The sequence below is a fragment of the Pongo abelii genome, chromosome 15, assembly GCF_028885655.2.
Source record: "Pongo abelii isolate AG06213 chromosome 15, NHGRI_mPonAbe1-v2.0_pri, whole genome shotgun sequence".
Classification (NCBI taxonomy): domain Eukaryota; kingdom Metazoa; phylum Chordata; class Mammalia; order Primates; family Hominidae; genus Pongo; species Pongo abelii.
In genome coordinates this window covers 64,364,722-64,381,968 of record NC_072000.2, presented here as the reverse complement: position 1 = coordinate 64,381,968, position 17,247 = coordinate 64,364,722, and the positions used below count along the sequence as shown (strand labels likewise).

Genomic DNA, 17,247 nt, shown 5'->3' with positions numbered 1-17,247 from the left:
CTACATTCATTTTTAAAGACATCTAAGTATTCAAATGCTATAATTAAATATTTGATATCAAATATATACCCTCAGAAGAATTTTAAAAAGTCAACATTTGTTTAAAAAAAATCAAAGAATAAGTTAATAACCATTATTGACAAAACAGAACAGAGTGTGGCAGAAAGAACACTGAACCCAAGTCAAGGGCCTTGATTTTCTAGTCTTAATGCTGTTAGCAATGTATAAAACTCTGTACAAGTCACTTATAATATCTGTAGGAAAGGGTGTAGCATGTATTACATGCTAAACTAGGCATTATATATATATATATACATATATATGTATATACACACACACACACACACACATGCTCATTAATTCCTCAACAGTCCTATAAGATACTATTATCTCCATTTTAAAGCTGAGAGAGGTTGAACAATTCATTCAGGAATGTAGAGTACAAAAGTAATAGAGGTAAGCCTTGGTCTCAAGTCTGTCTGACTCTTAAGTTTGTAGAACCTTCTCTGGCTTCAGCTTCCTCATCTGTAAAATAAAGGGGCTGAGCTAGCTCACCTGTGTGTATTATCCCATTTGATCCTCCTGACAACGCCATGAGACAAGATAATAATGTCTTACCCTTTTTATGACGAAAAAAACCGATTAGAGTTTAAATAGCTTACCTAAAACCATACACAGTCTCATAGCAAGTTCTTCTGACTCCATGTACAAGGCTATTTCTATTACATCACGTCTAATGATCACTGCATTCCTCTTTTAAGTGCTACAGACCCATTAAACCTTAGTTTCAAAAGATTAGGATATCATAAATGTACTGGTATCACATGGTCAAATATTAAAACTCTAAAATGCTTTTCATTTATAGACACTGAGGCCTAACCCTCCCCACCCTCTTTCTTTCAAAACATGCACTCTGATAAAATCTTTTTACCTTTGATAATCTTCCACATTATTACAAAGCACAAGTAGTAAGACTAAACATTCAGCTTATAACTCTTGCAGAGATGGTAACTGGGTAATTTATTTCTACATAGTGTTCCTATATTTTCATAATTGGTGAACAGTATCCTACAATTGTGCCAAAAACTTAGTTTTCAGAATTACAGATTCTAAGATGATTAAATACTAGAGTAGTGATTAATATGGCATAAAATCATTTTATGTTTTTTAAAAAAGTCTAGCTACCTTATACAAACAGGTGTCGACTACTTCATTGCAAACTTTCTCAAGGTCATCAGTGACTTCAAGTCTGGATCTTACAAAATCACAGAGCTCTTCATTTCCCATAACATCCCAGATACCATCACATGCAAGGATAATGAACTGATCATCTTCTTCAGATCTTTCAATATCATGGACTTCAGGCTCTGGTGAGACAAGCTGCTCAGTAGGACCTTTTCCATGGACACATTTGTAATCAAAATCCCCAAGGGCCCTTGATACAGCCAGAGAGCCATTCACACGCTGAATCATTACAGAGCCACCTGCATTCTGAATTCGTTCTTTCTCCAGCGGATTACTTGGTTTGTGATCTTGTGTGAAGAAATGAACTTTCCTGTTCCTACAAAGTAAACCTCTTGAGTCTCCACAGTTAATGAAATAAGTATGTTGGGGAGAAATTAAGACACCTACAGCTGTTGACCCACTTCTATCTGCACCATGTTTCTTCTCTGACATAACTCTCATGTGTTCATCAATCTCCAGAAAACCTGTTCTGATTCCATTCTTTACATTTTCCACAGAAGGTGCTCCTGCAGACCCTTTAAAATCCTGGTTATTGGTGATGTGATCTAACAAATGCTCACAGCAGTATTTGGCAACCTGAGAACCAGCATGCCCATCATACACAGCAAAGAATGACCACGATTCAAGTCCACTTGGCAAACCGATCACAGCCGTATGTGCATCCTCCATTTCAACACGCCAACCTTGCATGCTGCTTAGCCCATATCGCAACCCATTACCCTGCCCCTGGGCATTATGCTTTTCCATCTTTGGCTTGTCTAAAAATGCTCCCATTATGTCTTGATCCTCTAGGTCTGCAAAGGAAGAGAAACAGGAAAGTCAATAACTGTCTTATAAACAAAATATGTACCAAACAATCTTTTTAATAAGTGAAAAAGATATGTGGGAATTCACAACTCGTGATAAGTAGACATTCATTGTGTTGCTGACATGGAATCTGGAGATTAACAAGGAGGAACTGGGGGAAAGCCTGATGAAGCACAGATTATAACAGACAAAAAGGCAGAAAAAAACTTAAAGCACTGGGATAAAGGGGAGAAGACAGAAAGGAGACCTGGCAGTGGCCATCAACTTAAACAAACCAGGCTAAGTGTTTAATGATACAATGAACATGTGTAAGCTCAGGACTAAGTTGTATGTATATCAATTAAGAAAAGCCAAACGAATTCATGATATACCCAAAAAATCTACTAATTCAAATATCTTATCTTGGTTGAACATTCAGGAATTTTCAAGCTTGATTTCAAATTCCCTAGTTTTATTCCCACTGCATGAACTCTGAAAAACTAAAAAATAATCTACTCACAATGCTCCAAATTTGCATGCTCCTTCAAGCCTTTGCTCATGTCAGTTTCCTTAACTGGAAACTCTTGCCTCATCCTTTCTATTTATAGAAAAAAGTATACCTATCCTTTTAAGTCTAGCTTACATTCTATCTTTTCCATGAAGTTTTTCCGTTTTTGATAAAGTCAGTAAGTTATTAAATTACTGTAAATGTTCTAGCCTCAAATTTCAAGTTGCAAGCAATTATATATACACACAACGAAGTGTCCTATATACATATATAACAAAATTACTACTAGTAATCTATTAATCATATAGTAATAACATGTACCATTATTATTATACTCTATGACCATTAGGTATATAAAGAAGATCAAAGGGTCTAGTGACAGCCCTGCTGACAAGCCTGAAGGCTCAGCTAATCGAATCCTTTCCCAATACTCAAAAGTTAACACCCACTGGTCTAGAATGGGCCCACACAAGGCAAAGAGACAGCTGGTTAGAATTTACCTTGGCCCTTACTTGAACAATAGCTTAGAAATGTAGAGACATGGGTTCAAGTAATCAAGTAAGTCACAACCGAACTAAAGGCAATCCAAAAGAAGGATAGCATGACGAACAGAGATTTAATGGAGGTGAAGAGGAGTTAGGTAGTAGGGAATAATGGTGGAGAAGAGTATCTAGGTAAATCACTATGCAGCTTTGAAACTAGGGTATTGATGATGCTAATGATACTCAGCTCAGAGAGGAAACTGGGAGAAAAAGGGCAAGAAGAAAATCCTCCTAGGAAGGAAAGAAAAACATTTGTTTTCCCCTTCATTTTCCTTATAGGTCCAAACTGATTCACAGGCAGAAAAGACTGGCTGATTGGTGTGATAAAACCATCTGCCTACTCCTCTGCCTCCTAGTACAGTTCAACTAATGAAAGGTAAGTAATGAAAACTAGCTATCATTCATCCCTTCTGGTGATATTTATCAGATTATTTTTCTGACATCAAGTTGATACACACTGCAAAGGTGAGTATTTTGACTGGATAAAGGATAAAGTAATAATGACACCTTATTAGCAGGCAATGTTTAAGAAGTATTCTAAGTCCCTCTGGTAAGTGTTTTACAAGCATTACTTCATTTAATCTCTTCAACAACTCTCTAAGGTAGATAAAAATAGTATCTCCAATTTATAGATGAAGAACCTTAGCCAAGATTAAAGAACTCGGCCAAGATCACTCAACTAATAAGTTTAAAGGAATCAGGGCTCTGATTCAAGTCTGCGTGACTCTAAAGCATCATTAACCCCTAAGAAAATGGGTCTCTACCATGGCTGTGCAACAGAATTATCTGTGGACTTTTTGAAAAATAAATATTTCCAAATCAGAATTTCCAGGGTAGGGTTGGAATCTAGGTATCTATGATTTTCAAATTTTCATATGTGATTCTGAGGCACAGTAAGGTTGCAAACTGCTGGAAAAGATTAGATGGAATGCCTAAGGCAGAAGATGGGGGCACGTTAAGGGCCAATAAGAAATAATCAACCAAAACTGCAGTAATCAAGACCACTATCCTAGACTAGAAACAACAAGGTGAAGTTTTACAGAGGAAAGACTACACTATCTTGAGAAAAGAAAAGAAAAAAAGAGATGTGAGTGAAACTCAAAAATTTAAACACATTTAAGAGACAAACCAACAGAAGAGAATAGTAATGACAAACTTCCTTCCTCTAAGAATTCACCAATAGCATGAAGTACTAAAGAAAATAAGTTATAAAATTAGACCAATGTGGGTTTAAATTCTGGCTCTACTACTTAGTAATAGTGTGACTACTGAACCTTTCTGAATCTCTTTCTCCATCTGTTATTGTAAAAGTATATAAGAAGGCAGCCAGGCGTGGTGGCTCACGCCTGTAATCCCACCACTTCAGGAGGCCTAGGTGGGCGGATCACGAGGTCAGGAGTTCTAGGCCAGCCTGGCCAATATGGTGAAACCCCATCTCTACTAAAAATACAAAAATTAGCCAGGCATGGTGGCGCATGCCCGTAATCCTGGCTACTTGGGAGGCTGAGGCAGAAGAATGGCTTGAACCTGGAGGCAGAGGTTGCACTGAGCCAAGCTGAAATCGCATCACTGCACTCCAGCCTGGATGACAGAGTGAGACTCTGTCTCAAAAAAAAAAAGTATATAAGAAGGCACTAACCTTACAAGATTCTTATGAAGATTAAATGAAATAATGTATACAGTGCACAAAGTATAGTATCTAGCAAATTATAAATACTCAATATAGATATTATTATATAATTATTACACTATTTTTTCTGCCAGAGGAGGCAGTCAATCACAATAATATTTCCTCCTTGCTGCCAGCTCTGATTATCATTAAATTAAACTTCTACATGATATATTTTAAAAGACACTTTAAACACTTCATTAGTAAATAGGGGAAGGCACATTTAAAACAAATGCCATTTCTCATCCATCTGGCAATATCAAGAGCTGGTCAGAATGTGGACAAAGAGGAAATCCCCTAGAGTGCCGATAGGAGTTTAAATTGGTTCAACCATTCTGAATTGCAACTGGCAGCAGCTAGTTGAAGAAGCTGAAGATACACTTAAGCAACTACTCAGCAATTCCACTTCTAATTGTAGATCTCAAAACAACGTTTTAAAAATAATGAACACACGTGATAAATCAGTTTAATCAGTATGGGTTACACACAACCCAATCAGCTGGGTTGTGTGTAAACTGCATTTGAAAAAGATAAAATAGGCCAAGCGCGGTGGCTCACGCCTGTAATCTCAGCACTTTAGGAGGCTGAGGTGGGTGGATTAATTGAGGTCAGGAGTTTGAGACCAGACTGTCTCTACTAATACAAAAAATTAGCCGGGTGTGGTGGCTGGCGCCTGTAATCCCAACTACTCAGGAGGCTGAGGCAGGAGAATTGTTTGAACCTGGGAGGTGGAGGTTGCAGTGAGCCAAGATCATGCCATTGCACTCCAGCCTGGGCAGCAAGAGCGAAACAACGTCTCAAGAAAACAGAACAAAATAGAGTGCATCCCAGGTGATAAAAGTAAGTAAATACTGTTTCTTTAAGTTTTCGTCCCAAGTGTATATTTGTATTTACTAAGCTGAGGTGTATATAATTCTTACTGTGGTCACAACAAAAAGTTTGAAACATGCTGTCTTGAAGAAACTCTCCCATCCATCCATCCAAGGTGACATGTTCAATGATCTTTTTGGAGAACCATAATAGTCAATGTTGAAAATAACCTAACTGCTCATTAGAAGGTAGGATGGATAAATAACAGAATACAATTTATCAAAAACAGATCTAATTACATAAACACAAATATTCCTAAAAAACAAAAGAAGACAATATGCTGAACAAGGCCGCAAAACAATTCTATACACATATTTGCTGAAAGTATAAAAACAAGGATAAGCAGAATACAGACAAACTTCAGAATAGTGGCTGTAAGCTCCATGAGAGCAGGGACTTTCTGTTTTATTCACTGGTGTCTTCCCAGCACTTGGAGCACAGCCTAACACACAGAAGAAGTTCAATCTTTGTTGAATGACTAGTTTCTCTCTGGGAAGACAAAGAAAAGAGAATGGCTTCAGGAAAGGGTCTAACAATGGGATACAACTGTATCTGCACGTGGTGTTTCCTGGACTTTGAAGCAGTAACAGGGAATTTAGGAACATAATCTCTGCTTTAGTTTTTCTAAATTATCTCGGCTTTTAGCTTTCCTTTGGTTCATCTAAGGTAAGCTGAATTCCTTCAAAAGTTACCTGTACTAAGAAGTCAAAAAAAAAGAAACTGGGAGCCAAAGAAAAGCAAACTATGAAATCTTTTAAAAGCACATAGGATTATCTTAAAATTTAACTAAGATTCACTTCTATATTAGACAGATTAGGAGCCTGGCTTTCCTCCTTATTCTTTCCTATAGCCTACATTTTTATCTCTGAACAATTACATGAGATAACAGGTGGTCACAGACTTAATAATAACATCTAATATTTATGGAGAGATTACTACTAGCCAAGCACTGTTCTAAAGTTTTGTATATGTATTAACTTCTTTAATCTTCACACCAATCCTAAAAGATAGGTACCCTGTTTTACTCATGAAGAAACTGAGCCACAGTGAGGTTAAGTTATCTGCTGAAGGTCAACAGCAAGTTGCCTTATCTGTGTCTCAATTCCCTTAACTAGGATGAGGGAGCGAGGCTGAGGAGGGAGGTATTATGCTTAAGACACTTCACACCTACTAATAAAGCATTCCTCAACTTCCTCATCTGTACAGTGGGCATATTAATACTTTCCTCTGAATGCTGCTGCAAGGTTTAAATGAGGCAATGCCTTGCAAGGCCCCCATACAGAGCCTGGCAAAAATGAGGCAGTCAGCAAACAGACACTGTTTAATTACTAATTCCTACATACACAGCCACGTCTAGATTCCAACCTCAACTAACAGGGACCTCACTCTCACTTTTATAAAGAAGTACAGTAGTTATTTTCCAGATACACACATGGAACTACCAAATAATTCTTTGAAGATAGAATACACTTTCTGAAAACAAACCCCAGACTTTAAAAAATATATACAGTATATTATTACAGTATATATATTAGTATATAAAAATGTAACAAACCAAGTAACCATCTAACAAAATTTTAGGTTCAGCTCCATAGCAATTGTAAAAATATAGTCAAGGGTAAATTAATAGTTTTGTGGCTGGACTTTTACATACTGAAAATAGGCAATATAAAAATCTTACCTCCTTGGGTTCTGAACAATTTGTAGAGTCCTGGTGAAGCAGCCAACTATAAGCTACACGGATACAAGAGCTGATTATATAAATATAATACCAAAAAGTACTTACTTGCAAATACTATGTTTACACAGTCATCTTCCATAAGTGGACTAATAAAGAGTATTTTATTTAGTCGAATAATTAAATTGGCATATATCCATAAATAGTAAATCCCAAAGGGATTCAATTTGTCCATGAAAGTTTTTAGTTAGTTTCTGAGAGAAATTTTAGTTCTCACCTAGTCATAAATCTATTCTTGAGTACAAGCTGAGTCTCATCACAGCACTAGTATTATCAGTTGATCTGAACTTTTCAAAACAAAGTACTATGACAAAAAACAAGACTGAATTAATATTTGATATAATCAGAAAATTTCATGAACATTTTGTACCTTTTAAAAACCAAACTAATCCCTAAATTGAAAAATTTTAAGGCTAGGCCAAGAAGTCATTAATTAATGTTCAGTCGTTGCCTTTTATTAAGCAAAGCTGAACTCATAGTAGAGTCTTGGAACCCGGTCATCTGGTTTAATCTACTCAGAATTATAGTGAATAATAATAATTTTTAAAATGCTCTATATATTTTATTTTTAAATATATATTTAAAATCCCTAAGCAACATGTTAGCCCCAAGGTAACAAGAGTTATTCAACTGACAATTTGAGCAGAATCCTTAAAAAGTTGAGTAATAAAACCCTACATTATATTTTTCTATTTACCTAGGGACACATAACCTAATAGAGAACGCCCCCCCAGGCTCTATAAACAAAGGACATAGATACATACAATGTGGAGAAAATTGTATTCTCTTAGCAAATACTAGAGTTATTCTTACTCATATAACAAAAGAACACCGCTAAACAGGCATTCCAAGAAGGGTGGATACTGGTAACTAGAGGACCTTTGATGACCACTGAGATAATAGGTTTGGTTTTAAACATTTGGGAGAAAAATCTAGAGTAGACTTGCATTAGAGATAAGAAATCTAAAGGCTGAAGGGAAATCCAGAGAGAAAAAAATATATAGTGAGAGACCGCAAGCTCCTTGGGGAAGGTGGGGAAAAGGAACGTTAACAAACAGCACAGGTCACAGTGGATAATATGGCAATATTCAAATTACTTGCAGTGGGATGTAGAGGGTAAACTCTCTACTGCTACCAAATCTTTATATTCTACATTGCTCACTAATGCTTACATATGTATGGACTTTGTCCTCAAAGATAAGGACAAATGGTCAGCTGACTTCTGGAATGCACATTTATGGAACAATAGAGTATTAAGCAATATACTGCATACCTGGGGTTCAAATAAGAAATGCTAACCCTTGCAGCTACATCTCTATAAAGGACAATTTAGGCTACACCAACTACACTTAATTTCCCAAGCTATGTGAAATAGTAATAAATTCTAGTTTGTAATCCAAGGCAGCCATGTCAAAGTTATCTATGGTAATGAGAAATAAGCACATTAACAAAACTGTAGCAAATCTGTAAAAAAAAAAAAAAAAAAAAGGCTAATCTTTGGAAATTTTTCTCCCATTTGAAGCTGAAATTTCCCACTGATTGTTGCTTTAAAAATGATTAGAGCCACACATGGTGGCACATGCCTGTAGTCCCAGTGCTTTGGGAGACTGAGGTGGGAGGACCACTTGAGGGCAGTTCAAGACCAGCCTGGGCAAAATAGCGTGACCCTGTAAAAATGATTAGCAGGGCATAGTGGTGCATGCCTGTAGTCCTAGCTACTCAGGAGGCTGAGGAAGGAGGACTGCTTGGGCCCATGAATTTGAAGCTGCAGTGACCTATAATGGTGCCACTGCACTCCAGCCTGGGCAACAGAGTAAGACTCTGTCTCTAAAAAAATAAAAATAATAAAACACTACTCAAATTTATAGGTACAAATTTGATTTTGATAACTTGCATAATGAATCAGAGCCAAAATGTAGAAATGATTTGTGTAAACCTATTTTACAAATGAGAAGGTGCAGAGAAACAGAATAATTTGCCCAAGGTTACAAAGCTGGTTCAGCAGTAAGGCTAAGAATAACACTTAGGTTTCTGGACTTACACTCCAATTCTCCTACATGTGCTATCCTGTATACTTGCAAATGAGGTAATGAAAATCTAAATGTGTAGGCTTTTTAAAGACAACATACAAGATAGGGAAGACTGTCACAGAACAAAACTAAAACTTCCCTCAGCGCCATATCTTCTTCTGCCTACAAGTCTATATATTTTCTTTTCTAAATCTCTAAAACTGCCAAAGATAAATGACCTTAAAAAAAAAAAAAGGAAGAAGAGAAAAGAAAGAAATCTAAAATTTTTCTTTTTTGTCTGGGACTGAAAGAAAACAACAGTGAACTAACTGTAATTCCTAGCAAAGCCAATTTCAGATACTTAGGCTAAATAAAGTGTAAAAATGAACAGAGAAAAATAAGATGACTTTTTTTTTTAATTCAGAAGTTAAAAAGAGGGAGACTCAGTATTCATTAGCTCAAAATTAGAAACTAACCAAGATATGAAATGACACTGAATGAATAAAACAATTGCAGACTGTCAATTAAAAAAGAGATACTCTGAAAATAGTTTCATGGAAATGAAAAGCAATTTACTGAACTGAAAATTGCAATAGAGACAATGAATGGCAGATTGGATACTACAGGAAAAAAAAGATCAATAAATGAGTGAATCATTTCAATGAATTCTTTCATAACCCTCTCCTCCTACTTTTCTGCTGTAATAGGACTCTGTCCTCTCACTGATGATAAATCCTCTACTAGACTAGCTTTGGTGCCCATGTTTCAAAGGAGTCTTAAATGACTTACAGTTTTTTCAGGAATCTTACACTATTTTCCTTTTTCTCCTTTTTATCAACATTTCTCTGTTGGAGTGTCACTTTTAAAGCCACAAGTGTCACCCATGTTACCCATTAAAAATAACTTTTCATGTGACTTATTCCCCTCGAGCTACCCACGTGCCTCTCTTCTCTTTACAGTTAAACTTCTTAAAAAAAAATGGTGATGCTCCAAAAGGCTGTCTGGCCATTCTACCAAATCAAGTTCCTCCAAGTCACTTAATCTAAGGGACATTTTTAGCCCTCCTCTAATTGGCTGCTCACAGAAGCATTCAACTATAACACTCCCTCCAGAAACACTCTTCCCATTGGCCTTTCATTATGCTACACACACACTCCCAGCTTTCTTCCTACCCCTAAGCTTTTCCGTCGTCTCCTTTGCAGGCTCATTTTCATCTCCCAAGCCATTAAACATTGGCATTCCTCAAGAGTTACATGTAGGCCCTTTTCCCATTCTATGCTGCCTCCCTGAGCACTCTCACATATCTGCAGCTTTTACCAGTGAATGGCACCATCATCCACCAAGGTGAATACAAACCAAGAACATTCACTGGGTGCGGTGTTGCATACTTGTAGTCCCAACTACTTGGAGGCTGGGGCGGTAAGATTGCTTGAATCCAGGAGTTCAAGACCAGCCTAGGCAATACAGCAAGACCCCAACTCAGAAAAAGAAACAGAAACTAAGGATATCTTTGATACCTCTCTCTACCTCATCTCCCATCAGTCCATCATCAAATCCCATGGGTTATATGCTTCCTAAGCATTCTCAAATCTGTCCACTTTTTTCTACCAATGCCCTAGTCTCAAGCTACCATCATTCTCACTGCAGAATACTAGTTTCTTTAGTCTCTTCACGTGGATCCTGGCATCCCTCTAATTCATTCTCCAAACTGCAGCCTAAGTAAATCTTTCAAAATACAAATTTCACCATATCACTTCTGTACTAAAAGTTTCTCAATGGCTTTCCACTGCTGGGGGTAGGAGGTGGATAAATAACTGCTTAATATGGCTCACATGAAGGCCCTGGGTAGTCAAGCCCCTACGTACCTTCTCTAGCCTCATCTCACTTCATACTGTCCCTTCCCCTACATTCTCTACTCCAACCACAAGGGCTTTCTTACAGTACCTAGTACTCGTCACACTTCCCTCTTCCAAATATATAAACAAATGTTACTTTCTCTACCTTAACAGCTATTCTTTCATGTCTTAGATAATTCCCACTCATTCCTGAGATCTCAACTCAAGCATCAATTCTCCAAAGGAGCCTCCTTTGAGTTCCCTAGGTCAACTCCCCTAGCACAGAGTATACAGTAGATCATTAATAAATATGTGCTGAATAAACTCAAAGAAAAATCAGATGCAAATAACTCATTAACAAGGAGAGTGCACCCAAAAAGTAAATATGCATATAAAAAACAAGACTTTCTGAAGGAGAAACAGAGAAGCTATCATCAAAGAAATGAGAAGAAAGTATTCCTCAGTTGAAGCCTTTTCAAAATTAACAAGCTCACTGAATTAATTGCTAAAAACCCACTCCTAGTTGTTCACAACTATAGAAATGCAAGGAAAAGAAAAAAAAATACTATAATGCAAGGTTCTAGACAAAAACATGAGCAATCATAAAAGGGAAGAGTATCAAATTGATATCAGCCATCTCAACTGCAAAACTGAATCCAAAAGATATTAGAGAATAAACCAAGTTCTAAGAGTAAAGGTTCATGAAACTAGAATAATGTATGACCAAACTGATAATGGGTATGGATAAAAAGAGCATATGAGTGTACACTTTGTGTCCTCTCTTTTTTTTTTTTTTTTTGAGACAGAGTCTCACTCTGTCGCCCAGGCTGGGGTGTGGCGGCATGATTTCGGCTCCTGGATTCAAGTGATTCTGCGCCTCAGCCTCCCAAGTACCTGGGATTACAGGCATGCGCCACCACGCCCAGTTAATTTTTTGTATTTTTAGTAGAGATGGGGATTCATCATGTTGGCCATGCTGGTCTCAAACTCCTGACTTCAAGTGATCCCCCTGCCTTGGCCTCTCAAAGTGCTGAAATTACAGGCATGAGCCACCACACCAGCCTCCTGTGTGTCTTAAAATGTCTTCCACCCTCATCCCCCCAACACTCCCCCTAATGTACACACATTCCTGGATACAAAGTATACACTCATACCATCTTTATAAAAAACTTCTGAGAAAAAATTCCAGCCAAGCAAGTATCTATTCATTATATTTCAAAACCAAGTTCATCTCTATATGACTTTTCATTAGTTTAACTCTAATAACATGATAAAAAAAAGAAGTAACCTGAATTTGTAAAAATCACACATCTAGAAAAACAAAATCAGGAATATAAAGTAAAAAGAACTTAGACTTGCCCAATTATCCAATAATAGGGAGACACTTCATGTCACATGACACATCAACATCAAAGCACATATGAAACATCAAAAAAAAAAAGGAAATACCTGTCACCACAAGATTAAAGTTAAAAGTTATAGGTCTATCCAATATGCGATGCTGGACAAGTCCTTTGGCTTAATGTCTAACTTTCCTCATCAATAAATAAGCAACCTTGATTATTCGTCAATTACCTTGTTCTGAGAAATGTATAAAACATTACATGAGAAGACTAAAGTTCTAGGAATACCTGGGTAAACATCATTAGTAAAGTAATACTTTAATCTAAAATCATGTGGATGGAATTCCCATTTAAAAAAAAAAACCTCTTATTCTCAATATCAAGATTATAAGAGACACACAAAATTATTTTACTACAGCAAGACCAGCTTGTAAGAAATGAAAAGAAAAAAGCAGCTACAAACTAGGACTACAAGCTGATAACCTGATAACCTGAATTTGACCTTCACGTATTTCCTCTCCCCAGAACAACATACATTCTCGAGTCCCTAGCAATCCTTATTGACCACATCCAATTCAATTCATATACTTTTCCACCACGGCATCAGAGTTTGCATCATTCGGTAAAGAGGACAGTATCTGTGATTCTAACAAACAGCACAATCTATGAGGCTTTACTCTAATCCAATTTTTGACTAATATGTCTGCCTCACTCTAAAGTAGCAAAACAAAATGATACCTAGTAGGCTGAATAATGACTCCCAAAGATACCAGTCCTAATCCTATAAATGTTACCTTATTTGGAAAAAAAAGGCTTTGCAGATGTGATTAAGAATCTTGAGATGGAGAGAGGATCCTGGATTATCCAGAGACCTCTAAATGAACTCACATGTCCTTAGAATAGAGAGTCAGGGGAAGATCTGACACACACAGAGAAGGTAATGTGAAAACAGAGCAGACACAGATTTGAAAACGCTGGTCTTAAAGATTGGAGTGATGTGGCTACCAGGCAAGTGATGAGGCTGAAAGCCACTGGAAGGTGAAAAAAAGCAAGAAACAGATTCCTCCTTAAAGCCTCGGGAGTGAGCACATTCTTGGTGACACCCTGATTTTGTCCCCGTGAAAATGATATTGAACTTGTGGCCTCCAGAACTGTGAGAATAAATCTGTACTGTTTTAAGCCACCAAGTTCGTGATAATTTGTTATAGCAGCCATGGAAATTAGCAGAATGCCCAATAGTCAAGTTCTTCTGTTGGGAAAGAAAATCTGCCAAACTTGTAAAGATGAAAATGTGCAGTAATTTCAACAAGCATCAAGAGAAAAATCAAGAGAGACAAAGTTTCTTACCTGTAACAGGTTAATAGGACCAAATCCCTATCATTTCTCTCAAACATAATGAAATATGATAACTAAAACAATTTAATATAATTCAGCCTGTTAAATTCCAAGGGGGAAAGAGGTAATGGTATCCTAGTATAATGGCAGAACAGGCAAGGAGTATCTAGTTATACTATTTTTGGGCAAACAACAGAGAAAACTGCCACCCTTTAAGTAAAAAAGCAGAAACAAAATTTATGGAACCCATACAAAAATTCTGAAATAAAAAAGTAACTAAAAAAGTACTCAAGAACATGATGTCACAGTCTAAAAGATTTACCTTAGAAAACTAGGTGACAACTTACAGATAAGAAAATTTTTAAAAACCTAATTTGTGAAATAGGGATGAAAAGAAACCAGAATATAAAAAGTATCAACAGAGCTTTTAAAAAAAGATATTTGAGAGAAAAAATATCATTGCAGTATTTTAAATGTCATGAAAAGCAATAATGAGGAATGAAGACACTACAGCAAACAATCTGCAAGGGGTAGAAACGAACAGGACAAAAATCATCCAGTATGCAAGTAAGCATAAAGAAACAAGTAGACTGGAGAAAAGATATAAACAATGCAGATCCAACAGCTTAATTAGTGCATTGTAAATAAGAAAACCAAATAATGGAAGAAAAATTAAATTTCAAAGGCAGAAGAAATAAATCATAAACTAAGGACTGAACTTGGTGAGTGAATGGCATTTATCAAGTACTAGATACATTTAGTCGAAACTGACCAATACCGAAGCATAATTTGAAGATTATAAATTTTAAGAATACAATTCAGACAAAATAAACATGCCATCGGCTTGGGCGCGATGGCTCACGCCTATAATCCCAGCACTTTGGGAGGCCGAGGCAGAAGGATCACCTGAGGTCAGGAGTTCGAGATCAGCCTGGCCAACATGACAAAACTCTATCTCTACTAAAAATATAAAAATTAGCCAGGCATGATAATGCATGCCTGTAATCCCAGCTACTTGGGAGGTTGAGGTAGGAGAATCGCTTGAACCCAGGAGGCAGAGGCTGCAGTGAGCCTAGATCACACCATTGCACTCCAGCCTGGGTGACAGAGCAAGACTGTCTCAAATAAAAAAAATAAAATAAACATGCCAAAAAAGAAAAAGAAAAAAGAAATCAGGCTGGCCCCAGACTTCTTTGCAGCATCAGATGATAGGCAATGACGTAATGCCTATAAACGTTGAGGATAAAGAGGTTTTATTCCAAGAATACTATGACCAGCAAGGTTGTCATTTATATGTAAAGGCAATACGAAGACATGATCAAATATGCCAGCACTAAAGTAGTGTTATCCATGTTTCATTTCTGAAAAATAAACTATTTAAAGATAGATTCATGCAATCAAGAGACTAATCAAAACCAAGAAACTCAAAAATAAAGATGTCAGTATAAAAGTACTTCGTTGTGGTCAAAATACACTAGGCAAAAAAGACACCAAGAATTGCAATTTCAATTTCAGACAAAGTAAATCACAAGGAATAAAGCAATAAACAGATTAAGAGTCATGTTTTAAATTGGTAAAAGATGTGGTCCAAAATTTCAAGACTATATATTCTGTTCAAACACACTTAAAACATTAATTGAAAAATCAAATAATTATTGGATTATATGTTGGAAAGAAAAGCTTATAGATTTCTAACACACTCCCCCATCCTACCCCACAGACCAAAAAAAAAAAAAAAAAAGAAAATGAAATAATGAAATGACACATCTGACTTAATACATTAATAGTAGATATTGACAATGTGTAAAGAAAGAAGAAAACCTCAAACGTGGAAATTGCTTAAAAAGTAAGCTCCTACACCAGTTTTTTGCATTGAGTTTATATATTTCTACAATTACAGAATATTTAGAAACAATAATGAGAAAAATCTCCTATCAAATTCTGAGATGTGACCAAACCTTATTAAGAAAACTCACCTTTAAGCTAGCAATAGTGTGTTGAAAATAGAAAAAAAAAAAGAAAATTCACACTTAGTTAAAAAAATCAATATACTAAAGAAAATCAGTATACTAAATATTCAACCTAAAAAGAAAAATGAACCACACACACATACAAAATAAAATAAAAGCTGAAGGAATATATTATGTAAAATTACAGCACATGTTATATGTGAAAAAAATAAAATAGGTAAGCCACTAAATAGTCTAACTAAAAAAATTATTTAAAATTAGAAGCCAAACAGGCTATACTCACCTCACAAATAGAATTTTATTGTTGTAAAATAAATCACTCTGTACAATTCTCTGTTAATAAATTTGAAAATATGAAGGAAAGTAACAGTTCTTGGAAAACAAATTATTTTTTTTCAATTAGTGCTAGAGTGAAGACCAGAAACCTGGAACAATATGAGAAAGTTATTAAAGAACTATCCCTCAAAAAACTCCAGAGCTCATGAAAAACAAAATGCAAAAAGACTAAAGAACCACTCCAGGTTAAAGGAGACCAAGGAGATCACAACAAACTGTAATATGTGATTACGGACTGGCTTGGATGAAGACAAAGGGTGAAGGAATGGGGAGGGGAAGATTGTTATAAACGACATTACTGGGACAACTGATAAAATCTGACTATGGGTTGTATATTAGATAATAGTATTGTATGAATGTTAAATTTCCTAAATTTGATAATTGAACTATGGTTATTTAAGAGAAAGTGATAGTCCTTGTTCTCAGGGGACACATATTTAAATATTTAAGAGTAAAGGTTCATGATGTCCGTACTGAGTCTTAAATGGTTCAGCAAAACTAAAAAATAACAAAATGTGCGTGTGCATGCCAAGAGACTATGAATACATATATGCACATACACAGGGAAAAAAGTCTGTAAAACTAATGTGGAAAAATGTTAATAATTGGCCATTTAAATAAATATGGAAGTTCACTGTACTATTCTTGCAAATTTTAAATTTGGATTGTTCTCAAAATAAGCTATTAAAAATAAAAGTGCATCAGGCAAGACTATTTCAAAACAAGATCCTTCAAGCCCTAAGGAAACATGTAACTCTCAAATTACCTAAATTATCTAGAGATTACAGGAAAAAAATGTCCAATTCTTTTTACAAACCTATCATAATCCTTCTATAAAATTTGACAAAGACAGCACTAAAAAAATAAAACTATAGTCCAAACATACTTATTAATACAGATGCAAAAAAATCAGTAAAATATATATTACAAATCACCAAATAGGGTTCATTTTAGGAACGTAACAATGAGCCATCATTAGGCAGCTAATACAAGTCATCTTTTTAAAAGTTAAAAACAATCCATATGATCATCTCATCATATTCTAAGAGGGATTTGATAAA

The 17,247-nt window shown here is 35.9% G+C and overlaps 1 protein-coding gene across 13 annotated transcripts in view; it reads right to left on the bottom strand.

The window, feature by feature from the left end:
* The window catches only part of PPM1A (protein phosphatase, Mg2+/Mn2+ dependent 1A), a 47,339-nt gene that overhangs the window by 8,331 nt on the left and 21,761 nt on the right, over nucleotides 1-17,247 (bottom strand). For 3 of the 13 annotated variants that reach the window (XM_054529821.2, XM_054529820.2, XM_024231293.3), the window contains exons 2-4: nucleotides 7,302-7,354; nucleotides 5,976-6,109; nucleotides 1,186-2,039 (exon numbers count right to left, since the gene is read on the bottom strand). In XM_054529821.2, coding sequence (XP_054385796.1) covers nucleotides 1,186-2,039; nucleotides 5,976-6,109; nucleotides 7,302-7,354 — 1,041 coding nt within the window. 13 annotated transcript variants of the gene reach the window in all.